The sequence below is a fragment of the Hakea prostrata genome, chromosome 9 (assembly GCF_041222555.1).
Source record: "Hakea prostrata isolate BN-2017 chromosome 9, UWA_Hpros_2, whole genome shotgun sequence".
NCBI lineage: Eukaryota > Viridiplantae > Streptophyta > Magnoliopsida > Proteales > Proteaceae > Hakea > Hakea prostrata.
The window spans coordinates 10,325,982-10,344,544 of record NC_142608.1 but is presented as its reverse complement, the minus strand read 5'-3'; the positions used below and the strand labels follow the sequence as shown (position 1 = coordinate 10,344,544).

Genomic DNA, 18,563 nt, shown 5'->3' with positions numbered 1-18,563 from the left:
ACTACTCGAAACCCCACCCAACCCAAAACAACCACAATAAAATAATACAGACAAGGGGCCAAGAAGCGGGCAAAAAGAAAACAAACAAAGAGCCTAAAAAACAACCCCCCAGAATCCAACAAGGGGCCAGGGGTGAACCCAAGCCAACCACCCTAAAGAAGAGATGGGGAGATCACCCATCGACATCCAACAAACACTCAACCAAAAACAAGCAACCCGACAAAGGATCCACCAGGGCGGGGTAGGATCAGGACTCAATATGGACATCAAAATCACCCGATAGACCTGGGTCTCGGACTGAAATACGGTCTCGGGTTAGAAATATGGGGTTGTTCGATTTGATAGAATATTAATGCAATTAAGCAACCTATCATATAACATGCTTTTTAAGCAATGAACATGGGTAGAGTTCAGCTAACTTCCGAAGACTTTGGAATGGTTTCCTATCCAAACAAGGATTCTATCACTCTATAGAACGTCCAGATTAAACGATCAACATCAAGAACATGGCGACTTGAAAGTTTTTTTTTAGTCCTTGATTGACCATGGAAGATTGCTTGACCAATAAAATAACAAAAATATACAAAAAGAATGCTACGATTGACCACATAAAGTGAGCAAAGTCAAGAAGAAATATAATGTTGTTGGTTACAAAAAAACCAACCCATTGTCGGGGAAACTAAGTGGTAACTCAAGAAAGAACGATCATATCAAATTTTAGCATCCTACCATGCTACAATGTAATTGTCATATTGGCATAGAATGCATTGTTTACGTTGTCTTTAAAATTGACTGAGCACAAGTCAAGCCAAAAATCACTTGACTAGATCGAATCCTTGTTGGGAAAATCTTAATCACTTGGCCCGAACATGGAGTTAATGTGACTAAGTGATTGGGGGGGGGGGGGGGGGGGCTCATGATATGGATGAACCATAATATACTAGTTTAGGTCAACTAGGGATGAGTTAAATCGACCAATCGTTGGTCAGATCACGAATGAACCAAGGTATTTGCTGATCATGTCGCTTATCAACAATAAAATCCTATATTAACCTAGCTGGAAGAAAGTATGAGGTCGAACTACGGGAGCTAAAACGCTAAGTTACTAAGATTGAATTCAACAAAACCTATTTTAAAGCAAATCTGAATTGTTTTTATTCTACTTTAAGAAAACACAAAGAAATTAAACTATTAATCAATGCAAAAACTTTAACTATGAATATGTAAGGATCTTTGGGATTTCGAATCCTCAATGCCACTAACCGATATAACTCTATACTTCAAAACAAAAGATGGTCTCTCCTAGATATCCCCTATCATCACAAGGCTATCGTCCTTTGCCGAAGCTTGGCACACTTAGTTTGCTTAGCTATAGAGCATCTTCGGCCAGATCAAACACAATTTAAAGTATCAACTAGAAGGCATAGAACTATCAAATTAATGAAATAAGCAATGATTCATCTACATCCCAAAGAAAAAGAAACTAGCTATTCATTATAACAAAGCTCATAAAACAAATAATAATGGAACTTAGAGAGAGGGTCGTGGTCTTCTTCTTGCGCAATGAGAGAGGGAGATGAAAGCCAAAATCCTTGTTCGCCGTCTTCTCTTCTAATAGTGGTTCACTCCTTTTTATATATCCCGCACACTATGAGCTTGTCCTCTTACCAGTTAATTCGACCCTTATTCGTTTGGATTATGGAAAAACTCAAAAGTAAAAATTTTTATATTTGTTTGTTATCTTTCCATATCATCTTGAATCACCTCAATCCGAGTTCATACGAGAGAGTTATGCCCAAAATACTCAAGGTGGGTCTATGTACAAGATTTTCAGATTTTGTTACCAATTTTTTTCCTTGGACCTCCACCTGTTTCCAATTTGACTAAGATTCGTGCTCTCTTTACATTAATTATATTGGATCTCAACATTTATGATTTTTGGGTAGCAAGATTGAATCCCATTATTTTATTTTGATTAAAAATCCTCCAATATCTAATATATTTGTTAACTTTGTTCCATATTTATTTGTAATGGCCAAAACACATTATTCTTGAAAAGACACAAAGATATTCAATTAGCTCTTTTCTAATTAATTAAGTATTGAAAGTTAAAACAAATAAATAATGATAAATGCATGTTTATAATGTGCTCAGTAATGTACACCTTCTAAGTTGTAACCAACCTTCTTAAAGTTAGGGATAAAAATTATAATCAAGTTAAGAATGTTGAATTGCTCTTAGAGTCCAAATCATACTCCACAATCACAATACGAGTTAAGCTCTCTCTCAACAAATAAGACTCTATTCTTTCCCCTACAAGTTAAAGAGCAATCACAAAATTCTAGTTGAACTCCATCACAACACAACCAAGGTGACCTCGCCTAAGCTATTAATACTCATGCCATTACCATTATCAGGTACACATTCTTGAGTTATTCCCACTAGCATCAAGATCTACAACTTGCTTTATTCATCTAAGGTTGTGTACTTCATTAACTTTATCGTCGAAGGCGTTACTCGACCAACCCAGTTGAGCATATGTTTTTGTAGATTAGCTCACTTGTTCTGCCGAACAAGATTTTGGAGCAACAGGAAGAAAGATAATGGTGGAAAAAGATTGATTGATGGGGTAGAGGATGAGGGGATAAGAACGTAAAGGACTCATAGGGTTTGATTTCAGTTGGAGAAGACAATGAAAGGAGTGGGTAGAGTATTGCTGAAGCAGTAAAGTTGTTAGGCCGAAAACCAGGCGGAGAAGCCAACACACCACTCTCCGACCCTCATCGACGGCAAACCAGAAAGCAAACACACCAAACAAAGCAAGAGAGGGGATGTGGTGCGGGAGGAAAAAAAAGGGGAGAAACACCGAGAGAAGGAAAGGAGGCAAGTTGACGGGGTCTGGGTGGGTAGGGTTAACGAGTTTTACTAGGTTTATTTACTCAATTGGTGTTTCATCTCAACCTTTAACGATCATGTTGTGGTGTGCACCATGGTTTTCCCTTGGTTTTTGCATTTCATTTAAATGCATTTAATATGGGCATGTATAGAAAATGCCTTTACAACATATATTAAATGCTACTCGTCTGAAACTAAGGAGTCGGCTCAGTTGGCAAAGACCAAACCCCTATAGTATGTAGTCAATAGCGCATAACAGCTTGACTGGCACACTAGTTAGGATGGCTCAGTAGCTTCTTTGTACAACCAAATGGCCTATTTTTAGATCCTGGTTGGTGAGTGTTCTTCCAACCGGAGAGCTTTACATGGTAGATCAATATATTACATGTTTATTAAAAAAAATAAAAATAAAAAGAGAGAGTTCAAGTCTCTCTGGGATGAAGGATGAAGCCATGTTTATGTGAAACAATTATCCCCCTCTACCTCCGTATAGGTTATTTGCTTTGAAAAAAACGCTATCGGACCTATCCGTTTGGATCAATCATTATTTCTGCAACTGTCTGATTTTTCTTACATTTGAAGTTCCAAAAAAATCTACTTAATATCATGTCATAGATCATAGTTTAGGATCAATCGAAAAATGTTTTTAGGAATTTGTTGTATATTCAAATGAATTCATATATTGTACAGGTTGTTGATATTATTTCACAAGTTTTTATTTTTGAAATTGATAGCTTTATATTAAGGGGTGAGAATTTTTATCTTTTTCGGGCCAAAAGGGGTTGCAATTATTATATACACCATGGGGAGCATCAAACTCATGATCTAAGAGGTGTCGATCATGACCAAAAAAACACCCCCCCCGGCCTTTTTTTTTCTCTCGAACTTCAAATATATGGGGGAAAAAAAAAAAAAAAAAAAAAAATAAAAGAAGGGAGAAGAAAAAAAAAAAAAAAAAAAAAAAAAATTTCTGTTTTTTATATTAGTTTGTGTTTTTTCTCTTTTTACGTTTTTGAGTTTTTCCAACAAAAACCCAAAAAACAAAAAAAAAAAAAAAAAAAAAAAAAAAAATAATTTTATATAAATAATATTTATTATGGATGTCCATTACCCCAAAGAGATTGTACTTCCAATTGAAGATCTCAATTACCTCAGGATGCAATATTGGTGAATATCACAACCATCTCATTACACAATATTGGTAGTCAATATTTCCATTCTATGCACCTTCTATCTTGGGCGGCAATCTATCTTTCCATATCAAGAATATCTTATTGTGTGCAAGAATCATATATTGTATTTCCATATCAGAGTAGATGCTCCTTCTACTATAAATATGTAATGCACTCAACCGAGTGAATTAGTTCGATTGAACTCATCTTGTCTTTTTCTTTGTATCTAATATATTTTCTCTTTATTTTATAACACGTTATCAGCACGATTCCGCTCGAAGAACGAATCCGCTCGAAGTATTGCGTTTTGAGAAGAAAGACAGCAGACAATGTATCATTATGTTATCTATTCCAAAGTGAAAATAATGATCGATCTCCTCGCACGTTTTTGTAAACAATGGAGTTTACCATGTCCATCTTGAAATGTAAGTGCATCATGATAAAAGGTATGTGTTTTATTGAATATAAGAATCAATCAAATAATAAGATATTATGTTGCTTTAATGATTGTGGTTTTATTTATTGTATATAGTGGCTGCTAGCTTTGCACCACAAAGATTGTTAAATGCATCAGCAAGAGAATAAAGACTGAAGTTCCAAGATTTGAAATTGTAAAGAATACAGGCGTCTGAGATGCACATGAAGTTGAAAGATTTGAAGCGTAAATGAATACAGTTAGAGATGCACTGAAGTTGCAAGATTTGAGGCGGAAGGGAGCCAGAAGGCAAGATTTGAAAAAAGATTTAGTAAATAAATACGATCGAGTATTTGAAATTATAAGGAGAAAATATTATTCATGAAAATATCCGACAAATTTTCAAGTTTCAGATTTGTTGTTACAATAGTAATATTGTAAAAGGAGTTTTAAGAAATACTCCGAATGATATCATGCCTATTTGTGGTTGAGTAAAATAATGGACTATTAATGAAAAGTCATGAAGCTCATCTTATTAGTTTTACTCCATTCCCTGAAGTGAATGCAGCAATTCATAATATGCCCGAAAGAAGGCAAAATTAAAATTATGATCATGAGTGAGAAGAGGATGAGGCAAAAGACGGAATAATTACCGTCATTATTATGGAAGTAAATAAGAGAATAATAAGGATTCTCAATATAACAATTCAAGAAGTGAAGATAATATTTTTTACCGATGTGGTATGAAAGCTATTAGACACGTATATATCATACTCCACAATATTTAATTAAGCTTTGTCAAGCCTTAATTAAAGAAATAAAAATAATGTGGAGATAAATTAGACTTTTCCAAAATCATGATACTTGAGCAATTTTTGCCTATAAAATGAATGATTTTGATGGCCTCACATGTACTACATATCTAGATGCTGCAAACTTCTTTGAAGATAATAGTTGAAGATTTGATTATGCAATTCTTTTCTCTTCAAATCTCATCTCATATGTTAGTTTATCTTAAATTTAATCTTTTTCTTCTATAAATTTTTTTATTGACTTTCTATATATCTTTTAATATATTTTGTTTCATTTTGATGAAGAATGTGAATATTCTCTTATATCTTTGTGACGCATATTATACTTGAGAGAAAAATATACATATTTCTCATATTTGATGATACGGAAGCCAATGTTCATATAAAATCGGTAGTACAACATTGATTGGAAGCTCCGGAAGAGCTAATCTATTATTATCTGGGAGATAAAATTGGTTATAAATAATTCATTATTTTGTAGTAAGTCTCAAAGAAACTTATTAAGTTTCAAAGCTATTTGCCAAAATTATTATCAGATTGAGACTACAAATAATGGTATAAGTAAATATCTATACAAAGTTATTAGATATTTCTCCCAATTTGTACTACACGAATGATCGCATGGTTGAAACACATGCTTGGGTAAATCAAATGAACATTGATTCCAATAATTTTATTATTTGGCATGACCGGTTGGACCATAGGATCAAGTATGCTGCGAAAAATTATTGAAAATCAATGTCATCCATTGAAGAACAGAAGATTCTTCAATTAAGTAGAATTTTCTTGTATTATTTGTTTTCAAGAAATATTTATTATTAAATATTCACCACTAAAGTTGAGATTGAACATTCTACGTTTTGAAACGATAGAGGGTGAAATGTATGGGCCCATTCACCCATCATGTGGACCATTCAGATAATATATGATTTTAATAGATGCATCTATAAATCGGTCACATGTATGTTCATTATGAACTCGCAATTTGGTGTTTGCGAGATTGTTTGCTCAAATAATGAGATTAAGAGCATAATTTATGAATTATAAGATAAAGACAGTTTGTCTTGATAATGCTGGTGAATTTATATCTCAGGCTTTATGATTATTGTATAACAACTGAAATCACAGTTGAATAGCCTGTTATTCATGTTTATATCCAAAATGGTTTGGTAAAATTATTTATTAATTGTCTCCAATTAATTGCTAAACCATTGTTTATGAGAACAAAGCATCATTTGTACGCATCAGGCCAAAAGGTTGTCATAAATTCTCCCTATTACAATTGGCTTATGGTCAAAAGCCAAATATTTCTCATCTTAAAATTTTTGGATGTACGGCTTACGTTCCAATTGCTCCACCACAGCGCACAAAGATGAGTCCCAAAATAAAGTTGGGAATATATGTTGGATATAAATCTCCTTATATAATTCAATATATTGCTAAGGATAGGAGATTTATTTAATGCAATACTTGCTGAGTATTATTTTGATGAATTAGTTTTTCCAACATGAGGGGGAGAGAATAAACAGTTGGAAAAAGAGATTGATTGTATACATTATCATTATCTCATTAGATCCTCACACTGAGCACTGTGAACTTGAAGTTCAAAGGATAATGCAATAAATATTATAAATCAACTGCCAGATTTGCTGACCTAAGAGTTACTAAATCTCATATTCCAGCTGTAAATGCTTCAATTAGAATTGATGTCCCAGCAGGACAATCTATCAGTGCAAATGAAATTAAACCACGTTTAAAACGTGGAAGATCAATCGGTTCCAAGGATAAAATCCTAGAAAAGGAAAGGAGCAAATGATCAAGATGGTCATAATATGGAGACAATTGATTTGAAGATCCCGAAGACATAACTTTCTATAAAACCCGGAAAAGGTTCAGGTACCGAAAATAATGAAGAGATCTCGATTAGTTATGTCATTGCAGGAAAAAGATGGAACCGAAAATATAAAGTTGTCGACAACAATTTTTGCATATAATGTTTTTGTTGAAATAATGGAACAAGACGAGGATCTTGAATATAAATTTGTTGATGAATATAAATCAAGAAATGATTGGCCAAAATGTAGAGACGCAATTCAAGCAGAATTGAATTCGCTTGAAAAATAAAGTTTTGGACCTATAGTCCAACATCTAAAGGTATAAAGCCGTGGGGTACATGAGTTTCTGCGAAAAATGAAATGAAAAAAGGAATGAAATCGTGATATATAAAGCATGAATTATGGCACAAGAATTTTCGCAGATGCCTGGCATTGATTACATGGAAACATGTTCTCTTGTGGTGGATGCAATCACCTTCAGATATCTTATTAATCTGGCAGTATATGAAAATTTTGACATGCGTCTAATGGATATTATTACAGCCTATTTATATGGCTCACTCGAGTGTGAAATATATATGAAAATCCTGAAGGATTCAAAATGATGAAGCATATAAAAATTCCTAGGAAGTTTGTTCAATAAGGCTTCAAAGATTATCGAGGCATATATGGTAATCTCTTTAGTGGATATTTACTAAATGAAAAGCATAAAAATGATCCAATTTATTATTGTGCCTTTATTAAAGGATATGGATCTAATTTTAGTAAGTATATATGATGATGATTTAAATATCATCGAAACTCCTGAAGAGTTTCCAAAAGTAGTAGATTATTTTAAGAAAGTTGAAATGAAAATCTTGAAAAGACAATGTTTTGTCTTGATTTATAAATTGAGCATTTGACGAATGAAATATTCGTTCATCAATCAACTTATATAGAGAATATTTTGAAGAGATTTTATCTAGATAAAATACATCCATTGAGTACCCCAATGGTTGTGAGATCGCTCAATATAAAGAAATATTCATTTCGACCCCAAGAAAACAGTGAAGAATTTCTTGGTCCTGAAGTACCATATCTTAGTGCTATTGGGGGCATTAATGTATCTTGCTGATAATACACAATCGGATGTAGCATTTTCTATAAGTGTATTAACAAGATTTATTTATTCTCCAATACGAAGACACTGAAATGTTATAAAACATATATTTCAGTATATTCGAGAAATTATTGACATGATATTAATTTTATGAATGTGGATATCAACTTACTAGTTTTGCAGATGCAGGATATTTATCTGATCTACATAAAACTAGATCTCAAACATGCTATTTATTTTCAAGTGAATGTTAACTATTTTATATTTGGTTAAAATCAATTATACAACACATTCATGAAGCATGCAGTCTTCTATTAGAAGAAGGAATTTCAACAATATTATATAAAGATTATGCTGAATGCAAAGCTCAATTGAAGGGATGATACATCAAAGAAGATAGAACGAAGCATATTTCACCGAAATTCTTCTTCACTCTTGATCTTCAATGAAATGGTGAAATATATGTTCATTGAATTCGTTCAAGTGATAACTTGACAGGTTTATTTATTGAGGCGTTGCCTACTTCAAATGTTGAGAAGTTGGTACATGATAATGGAATGTACGTATTCAAAGATACTCAATGATGTTATCATCGGGGGAGTAAAATAGTTGCACTCTTTTCCCTTAACCAAGGTTTTGTCCCCCGGGTTTTCCCGATAAGGTTTTTAATGAGGCAGCTACCAATACGTATTATTTAGATATGTATACTCTTTTTCCTTCAGTAAGATTTTTTCCCACAGGGTTTTTCTTAGTAAGGTTTTAATGAGGTACATTATCTATTGATGGACATCCAAGGGGGAGTGTTATAAATAATATTTATTATGGATGTCCATTACCCCAAAGAGATTGTACTTCCAATTGAAGATCTCAATTACCTCATGATGCAATATTGGTGAATATACAACCATCTCATTAACAATATTGGTAGTAATATTTATTCTATGACCTTCTATCTGGGGAATTATCTTTCCATATCAAGAATATTTATGTGAAGAATCATATATGTATTTCCAATCGAGTAGATGCTCCTTCTACTATAAATATGTAATGCACTCAATTGAGTGAATTAGTTGATTGAACTCATCTTGTTTTTTTTGTATCTAATATATTTTTCTTTATCCCCCGGAAGCAGGAAGCCCTTTTGTTGCTATCACATGGAGAATAGTTTCTCTTTAACTTAGCAGACATTCATGGATTTCTACTGAACATCAAGCAGGAAGTTTGAAACTTTCTACACAAATGATGTAATAGCAAGCTTGATTTATTTTCTAAGGTCTAATCTGAAGGCTCTGAAACCAACAAATATTGAATCCAAATCAGCAACTGCAGTTTCATCTCTGATAAGGTGATTAATCTCTCTTATCTCTTCGACTTAATCAACGATCTAATGTTGTTGATTTTGATTAATTTTCCATGTAACATGTAAAGGGTTGAGAAAAAATATATATATATATCTAATGAATTAAAGTGCCAAGTCAAATTAATTCATCTTTCTTGCAGGGATAAAACAGTTTGGTGGTTAAGCACTTAACCAAACATGACGAACTTTGAGTTCAATATATAACCTACTGCAGCAATGCCGATTCAGTAAAGAAAAATATATGTTTCAATCGAGAAAGTTCAGTTTCCATGGTCAACGTTAGAAAATTCTTGCAACAGTAACAAAGAAAGAAGGTACTAGATTAAGAGTTACAAGCCTCTGGCGGCTGACTACGAAAATCATGGTTTTGAGAGCTGGTTTTTTGGGAAAAAAAAAACTTTTTAGTGTACTAATTCAAGAAAGTGATAACCAATGAACGAAAGTTCGTTCATCTCGCCCAGTTCGCTGTGCAAAACATCGTCTGAGATTTCGGCGATATTTTGCCCCCCACTTTGAAAATTTTTGCTCTAAGTTCTAATATTTTTTGTCAATAATTTTGGTAAATTTGATGCATATTTTAATTTAATGCAAATATGTAATAAATTTGAATTATTTCCTATAAATTCTTCCATTTAAATTCTCTTACCTAGCCACATTTAACATATTACCTTCTGAGACCTACATCATTCGGACATAATTGGAATGATATCCATTCACTCTGAAGATTCTATTAGAAACTTCATTCATAATTTAAATTGTTTCCATAAATTATTTCATGTATATAATCTTCTCTAACCACATTTTGCATGTTGACTTTTGAGGATTAAATCACTAGAATATAATTGGTAAGCTTGCTCATTAATCTTGAAGATTTTGCCATAAAATGTCTTCATATCTATAAATTATTCTATATAGATTCTCTTCCTAATTACATTTAACACATTAATTTTTGAGTCTTGAATCATTGGGATAGAATTGGTAAGATTGGGATAGAATCGTGAGAGAAATCGTCTAAAAAGTGCAAGAAATAGCATAAAAATCGTAACAAAAAAATAAAAAAAATGAAAATTTCCGATATATCGCGAGATTTCTCCAATCTTGTTTCGGGGCCTTTTTTCGGTTCGGTGATATATTGTTCCATGGTGATAACAACCAAAAGGAAAACCATGGTTTGGACTTCGGAGAGCTTGTTTTGTGATGAGGGTGTGTTTTACTTGTGTTCGTTTTTAGTCATAGTGTATCCATTCCTAACAATTAATAAAAACTGAATCTACATAGTGTTATGAAAGATTACAAACATGACCCATTCAAACGTAAAAAATGATAAAGAAAGAGACTAACAATTATACAAGAGAGAATTAGAGACACCCGAAAAAATAATTTTTTGGGGTCTAAAGGTAAAAGGATGAATGAATTGAGACTAAGTAAAAGGAAGAAAGAGAAATCTCTCTTTATCTATATGTTTTTAAGGGATAATTACTGTTGTCCCCCTGTACTTTGATTTTATTACTAATAAAACCCTGTTCTTTACGAAATTACTGTTGCCCCCCTTCCTTATAACGGTGTTAAGTAGCCGTTAAGTTTGAATATGTAATGTCTAATTTGTCTTTCATTAAAATTAAGAAATCAAAAGACGATGCTACCCCATTTATAAAAACCAGATTAAATGTCAATTTTACTCTAAACTTCATTTATTTTGAATTAATGAAATGGCAAAATCCAAATCCAATTTGATTTCCCACCTCCACTAAACTTCATTTATTTTGAATTAAATAAATGGGCAAAATCCAAATCCGATTTGGTTTCCCACCTTCATTAAGCTTCATTTATTTTGAATTAAAGAAATGGGCAAAATCCAAATCCGATTTGGTTTCCCACCTTCACTAAACTTCATTTATTTAAAATTCATTTATTTTGAATTAAAGAAATGAGCAAAATCCAAATCCAATTTGGTTTCTCACCTTCACTAAACTTTATTTATTTTGAAAATATTTTAGGTGATATTCACTTTTCAATTTGAGTTGAATTAGATTTTCCTTCCTCTTCAGTTTCTATTTGAGTTTTATTCAATCATTCTTTCTTTATTTGGTAGTTTTTTTTTTTTTTTAGAATATAATAAATTATAGTTATTTTTTTCTCCATAGTTAATTAAGGGTACTACTATAACTTGACAAAGGGATAAATAAGTAAAGAGATAAGTATAAGGGTATTTTGGGGTTTTTGAGAAAATATAAAGATGCCACATCATCAGTAAACTAACGGAACTTAACGGTAGGGGGCAATAGTAATTGTAGACAAAGTTAAAGGTTGGATTAGTAATTTTGAAAAGTATAGGGGATACAATAGTAATAAAATCAAAGTACAAGAGGGCAATAGTAAATATCCCTATTTTTAATTATTATTGACATTAAAGTGATGAGTGTAGAAAAACTTATGCTAGGCCTAAATGGCAAAATTTTGACTTAAACAAGCATATTTGAATGGTTGACCATTTTAGGCACATGAGTGATTAGTTTTATTATTAGATTAATTATATCTAATAAATTCTTTAATAAATAATAAACTATGAAAAAGTCATTTGAGTTGGTACGGGAGATCTGTAAATGCCTCTGATCTAAAAAATTAGCAAAATCAAGGGCAAATATAAGATAAGTTAGGAGACGTGGTAAAAATATATATGTATAGCTTAGGCCTTGCATCTAGTATGACCTCAAACAAAATTGATTGAAGACAAAAATCTATAGAGCCAACCCAAAGACCAAGATTTGTTATCATCGTATTAAGTTCAAATTCAACTTAAATAATATATGCTTTAATTGATTGATTATATATTTCTTTTAGATAAGTCTTCAAATGATTCCATAGAGAAGGAATCTGAGATACGGATAACCTTTCAAGGTGTCTACCTGCATGCCCACAATTTTGGAGCTTTTATTTTTTATTTTTTGTTATGAAAATGAATTTATTTGACTATTTTAGACTTATCCTTAAAAATTTTATTCATATAAAATTGAATTTGATCACGTGGGTATTATAAGGTAGATGTGAGACAACATTGCTGAAGGTTGAAAAGCTGACCTGATCGATCTTAGAATCAATATAATCTGAATTCTCATCAAAGGTTGAATATGAGTTGAAGTCATAAAAACTAACTCTGACAAATAATTTCAAGGAAGATCACAATATTGTCTAGTTCTCCTTTCAAATCACGAGAGATCACAGATGAAACTTTGAATAAATAAAATAAAATAAAAAGCCTTTCTTTGGCTTCATGATGCATGACTAAATTTTGCTGAATATTCCTGAAACCACCATATTTTACCAGCAGACGTTCATCTATTTCAACAACACATGAGGTAGAAAACATTTGAAACGTTATAAACGAGCTGCTTCTGTGTGTATTTGAACTTATGAAGGTTCTCTGAACCTTAACAAGAACATTGAATCTTCAACCATCAATTTCGGTTTGTTGATTAATTCGACTTAAACGAGGAAATTAATTACAAAGTGCCAACCATTGACTGAAGCCATGGAAGTTTGAAGAGTGGTTAAGAAGTATATAACAGTCATTATGGACTACTAATCCCATGAATTGGGCGAAGATTTAGTGCATTAATTTAAACTATACCATGAACCAAGACTATGTGATACAAAGTTCTAAAGGCCAATTAATAATTACTAACTCATTAGGGAACTACAATTTTCCAACAAATTACTAACTAATTAAGAGTTGATCAAGTTTCATTAGTGACCAGAAATGCATTAATGGTATTGCTTTAATTTAATTTGCTGGCCACCTATTGTTTTAGTTCAGAAAGGGAAACAAAGAGTTGGAATTAAATAATTCTACCCCGAAATCCCCTTCACCACAAATTCAGAAGGGGGTTCATTTTTTAACACTGATAAGATGAATCTCTCCTAAATGTATGGTAAATGAGGGGTCAAAGTTGCTTATCGTAGGTACATGAACCAAATTCGAAATTGAATGAGATAATTCATATGCTAATAGGGGGTCAGAGTTCAATATGTTTCTAGATGGGCTAACTCGGTAACTGATTCCCTAGCTAGGAAGGCCTAGTTCGTGGCAAGTCAGACCGTATGGTCTAATTCCACTCCTTGGCTTCTTGAAGCTTGTAATGAGGATGTCTTGGCATTTTCTTGCACTTCTTCTAATTAAATATCCATTTACCAAAAAAAAAAAAAAAAAATAGAGGATCAGAGTAGAATTATCAAGGGTACAGAAACCGGATTCGGAAGTGAATGAGATACTTCATAGGGTCTTTATAATCACAAAAAGACAAGTGAACAGTGATGATTAAGGACATGTTTTTTTTAGGTTTGGTGGTGAAGAGCTACTTAATAAGCTAGATTGGCTCTAATGTCTTTGCCATTATTTGATTAATTGGTTTGCCAACTCAACACTATAGTTTTGGTGTAGCACTACACTTAATAGTCATTTCATATTTTTTATTCTAAGTCAATTAATAAATTTAAGAAGAGTTTTCTTTTAGTCATGTTCAAGTGAGATTAGGGGTGGGGGTATTATCCCAATTTTTCTTTTTTGTTTTTCCTTGGATCTTTTTGTTTCATGAAAATGAAAAGAGGAGATTTGATTGGTGGTCAATTTGTTAGATTGAAGAGATAATGATGATTAATTGAGTGGATCCCTACCTGTCAAAGGTCAAACCCACATTACATGGTCCAAGCTTCATAGTTCATAAGACCTCCCCCACCAAGCTAACTTCATCCCTTCTTTAATTTCCATCCACACAACTGATATAGAGATACTAGGGGGTTTCATGATCCATTCCATCACTTGGTTTATGAAGGGTTGTCCTTATCCTAAGGTAATAAGATATCAAGGGCAAAGGCTTGACTTCTTGATGGGGAGCGCAATCTTATTGACGTAGATATGGAGATCATTCAAGAAGATATTATATCGTTACAATATGTACAGATCCAATATGAGTACGACAATATGCAAGGGTTGATATTGTTGAACTGGTTAAAATCGAGATCAGTCGTAGTCGAATTTGATATTGATTAGACAATTATATGACCCAATTCTTAGTTTGTAAAACATGGGCTGGACAGTCATTTTAGCCGATGTGTTTCTAAGCATAAGGGTACACTTTCCTAATATTTTAGTTGACATAATACTAATTATAGAAAATGAGTCGATCCTTTTGTTCTCCGTTGGCTTTGTGGAAGAGGAGTTCAGTACCAATAAAATGGTGGGGATCGAAGAAAAGGTATTCTAATATCGAACAAATTATGGATTCTAGTGTTTTTATTCTTTCTCTCTTTCTTAACATGTCGATTATCTCTTTCTCTTAATATCTAAAGATTGTGTAAGAGAGAAGAAAAATAATCAATGACATAGAGAAGAAAAAAAAAAGGATAAGATTTGAAACACTCAAATACATAGAAATTAGCTAACCTAAACTCGAAAGCAAGCTGCAAATGGAAAAAAAATAAAACTTCATATATATTAAACTAAAGGCTTGTTAAGAAATTAATTAAACAAAACCCCAAGAATATCCTTAGATCCTCGTAGCACACATAATCTTCCAAACCAATGGGAAGTCAGGAAAACACACATGAGAATATAAAGTCAAAGCTGATCCTCATAGTCAAACCAAATCATAGTTGACTCACCAAACCATTCCAAAATTTCATCCAAGCCCAGAACCTTTCTCTTCTTTTATCTTACATAAGCTCCTCCGTAATAATCTTGTAATAAATACAAGTTTCTCTTTCTCTATGGTTTTTTTTGACCCATGACCTCATCATCGGCATCTTTCTCTCATTATGTCAATGGCTTTGTTGCAATTATTTATTGTATTAAAACCCTAAACCCTCCGTATAGAGAGGGTGAAGAGTAGAAGGAACCATCAAGGCATCAAAAACTAAACCTAACTGGCAGCTGTCACCACACACAGCTTCACTGTTACATCGTCGATCACTTTTCCGGTTTTTGCTTTTCTCTCCCTTTCTCCTTTCCCTTTCACATACAAAGACACACTTCTTCTTCTTCCTCTCCTCAAAAATCCTTTTTTCTCATGCAAATTTCTGCCTAACAACAGCCGACGTTTCTCGTAACAGGACACACGTGTTACCTAATGAGACCACGACATGGTTAACCACGTGTTCAATTACTTATGATCCGCATCAAACGTCCGTTACTTCTAGAATGTTATGTGCCACGTGTTCTCATCGTGCTGACACAGCGTCCTTTCTTCCCTTCTCTTGCCTTCCCTTCCCTTCGCCTTTTCTCTTTTTCGTGACGGTTCATGCACCGAAACAATAAAATGAAAACCCAGGATTTTCGGATAAGGTCGGCCACGCAGTAAACGTTGATCCTTATTACCACGTGGCAGTAATTATACGGTAAGTTACTCTAAGTGGGCCCTACTTACCTTAAAACAACATGACCCTCGTTCTTCTTATTTGCCGCCTATTTATAGCCTGGCTTGGGTGCGGAACTCGGAAAAAAACGGAAATAGTTTACAGAAATTATTTCTGCTCTCTCTCTCTCTCTCTCTCTCTCTCTCTTTTCGAGCTAACGAATCAGAACTCAACAGAAGCAGAAAAGCACAGCAGCAGCAGCAGAACGCGATGATGATGGAGATGAAGCAATCGGACCCAGTTAAGAAACTAGATTTGCCGCCGGGATTCCGGTTTTACCCAACCGATGAAGAGCTTCTGGTTCATTATCTTTGCCGGAAAGTAGCCGGGAGTGGTTTTTCTCTGGAATTGATCGGAGAAATCGACCTTTACAAGTTCGATCCATGGCATCTTCCAAGTGAGTTTCATTGCATGGAAGGTTTTTTTTTTTATTGAGGTTTTGTCAGAATAAGAAAGGGCATATTCTAAATCTTGTATCTTTCTTTTTGCAGACAAAGCTACGTTTGGTGAGAAAGAATGGTACTTCTTCAGTCCAAGAGATCGGAAATATCCCAACGGTTCTCGGCCGAACAGAGTTGCAGGTACTGGTTATTGGAAAGCTACAGGAACTGATAAAATCATCACAACCAATGGTCGGAAAGTTGGAATTAAGAAAGCTCTGGTTTTTTATATTGGAAAAGCTCCTAAAGGAACCAAAACCAACTGGATTATGCATGAGTATCGACTCTCAGAGCCAACAAGGAAAAACGGCAGCACTCGAGTAAGGATTTCTCTCTCAATTGCAGATTCAATTTTTCTTAATTTCTGCTTCTGTGTTTTGGGTTTTAACCATTGTTTTTTCTTCTTAATTTACAGTTGGATGATTGGGTTCTTTGCCGTATATACAAAAAGAACTCGAGCAGCCAGAAGTCGGTGACGGGTCTTTGGAAGAAAGAACAGAGCCAAGCTTCAACCTCGTCTACATCGATGACCAATTCTTCTCAATTTGATGATGTTCTTCAATCTCTCCCTGAAATCGATGACCAATTCTTCGATCTTCCAAGGATCAATTCTTTGAAGAATCTTCAGTTTCAGGATGAGAAACTCAACATGGGAAACCAGAACCAGAACCCAAACCCCTGGAACAATGGGAAATTCGAATGGAACAATACAGGGGGTATGAGCTCTTCTCTTCCAACAAATGAGTTATTCTATCCAACTCTTCCTCCTCTCTGTCAAGTAGAATCTCCATCAGACAAGCACGAGAGCTCAATCGAAGACGAAGTGGAGAGTGGAATCAGATCCAAGCAGCAACAGCAGGAGCAGCAAGTAGATAACTCAAGCTTCTTTCAGCAAAATTCAAACATGTTTGCTCATCCATTCATTGATCAACTTGATCCTTATGGATTCAAGTATTCCCTGCAGCCAACTTCTGGAGATTATCTCTACCGACAATGAAATCAAGAAAAACGAATTGTAGAAAAGAGTTCAGATTTCTGGAGAAGAATAGGAAAAGATTGCCTTTTAAGCTCAAAATAGAAGCTATTTGAAAAATTAATTTGAGGGACAAGTAGTTGTTCTCTGTAAATATATTTCTTTTCCTGTTCTTTTTTAGTTCTTTTCCTCCTTGCTTTGGCTTTTGCATTTCATCCATTGGATATTTGTTATTGGTTCTTGAACATGATAATAGAGAATGAGCCATGATTCTTTGCATAATCCACATGTAAGTTCTCAGATTATAGAAGATACTATTTTCCTTATTATAATAAATTGCTAACATAGTTAAGGCAAAAGTATTTCTTTGATGGGTTTGCAGGGCAAGTTAAAGCTTTTGTATAAGCATCATGTTTAGCTTAGCTTTCTCCTCTTCTTAAATGGGTTTCAAGTCTGAATCACCTCCAAGAACAATGGCTCTCTGCTGACACTTTTCAATCACCAAATACTTATTGAAAAAAAAATAGTGAAAAATCCATTGGTTTTGACTTGAACTTCACCTTCTATTATGTGGTCCAAAATCATCAGGGGAACACATTATTCTCTCGAAAGAGGTTAGAAAATCACATGGGTTCCTTCCTAATGCATTCGATGCATCTCTTTAGTCCTTCACTCGTAGTTTTGGCATATGTGAGAATGTGAATGACAAGCAAGCAAAGTGATTTACTAGGATCTTTTATAGGGCATGTTTGGTTACTTGAGGTTGATTTCAAAAATCTAGAGATTTCAAATCTGGTTAGCCTGAATTTTTATAATGAAATCTATAGATTCATCTTAAAAAATCTTTACGGAGTAATGGTTTAAATGTTTAACACTTAGTGGAAATGAAATCTCTGGATTTCACCTTATACCCATAAATCTACAGATTTCACGTTTTTATTGTAAAAATGTGAATCTCTAGATTTCATGAATCCAGAGATTCACACAACCAAACGGGTATAAATCTCCCATTTGTGAATCTAGATATTTGAAATATCTGGATTCATGTAACCAAACAAGCCTTATCTCTAACCATCCTCACAATTTATTTAAAAGGGAGATCTATCTTCAACTACTTTGACAGTGTAAAATGGTGGATTTTTCTCCTAAATGTG

General features: G+C 33.6%; 1 protein-coding gene across 1 annotated transcript; it reads left to right on the top strand.

Annotated features, from left to right (window-relative positions):
- Positions 1-16,092: 16,092 nt before the first annotated feature.
- On the top strand, positions 16,093-17,882 carry LOC149004591 (NAC domain-containing protein 72-like). The gene is made up of 3 exons (XM_089168334.1): positions 16,093-16,393; positions 16,488-16,756; positions 16,852-17,882. The coding sequence occupies exons 1-3, from the start codon at positions 16,207-16,209 to the stop codon at positions 17,431-17,433; spliced, it is 1,038 nt and encodes a 345-aa protein (XP_089024460.1). The 5' UTR covers positions 16,093-16,206; the 3' UTR covers positions 17,434-17,882.
- Positions 17,883-18,563: the final 681 nt, after the last annotated feature.

Excerpts from the sequence above, each read along its gene's own strand:
- LOC149004591 (XM_089168334.1), top strand. The coding sequence starts at position 16,207 with ATGATGATGGAGATGAAGCAATCGGACCCAGTTAAGAAACTAGATTTG. Across the intron at positions 16,394-16,487 it reads CGATCCATGGCATCTTCCAA|ACAAAGCTACGTTTGGTGAG; the intron begins GTGAGTTTCATT and ends TTCTTTTTGCAG. Across the intron at positions 16,757-16,851 it reads GGAAAAACGGCAGCACTCGA|TTGGATGATTGGGTTCTTTG; the intron begins GTAAGGATTTCT and ends CTTAATTTACAG.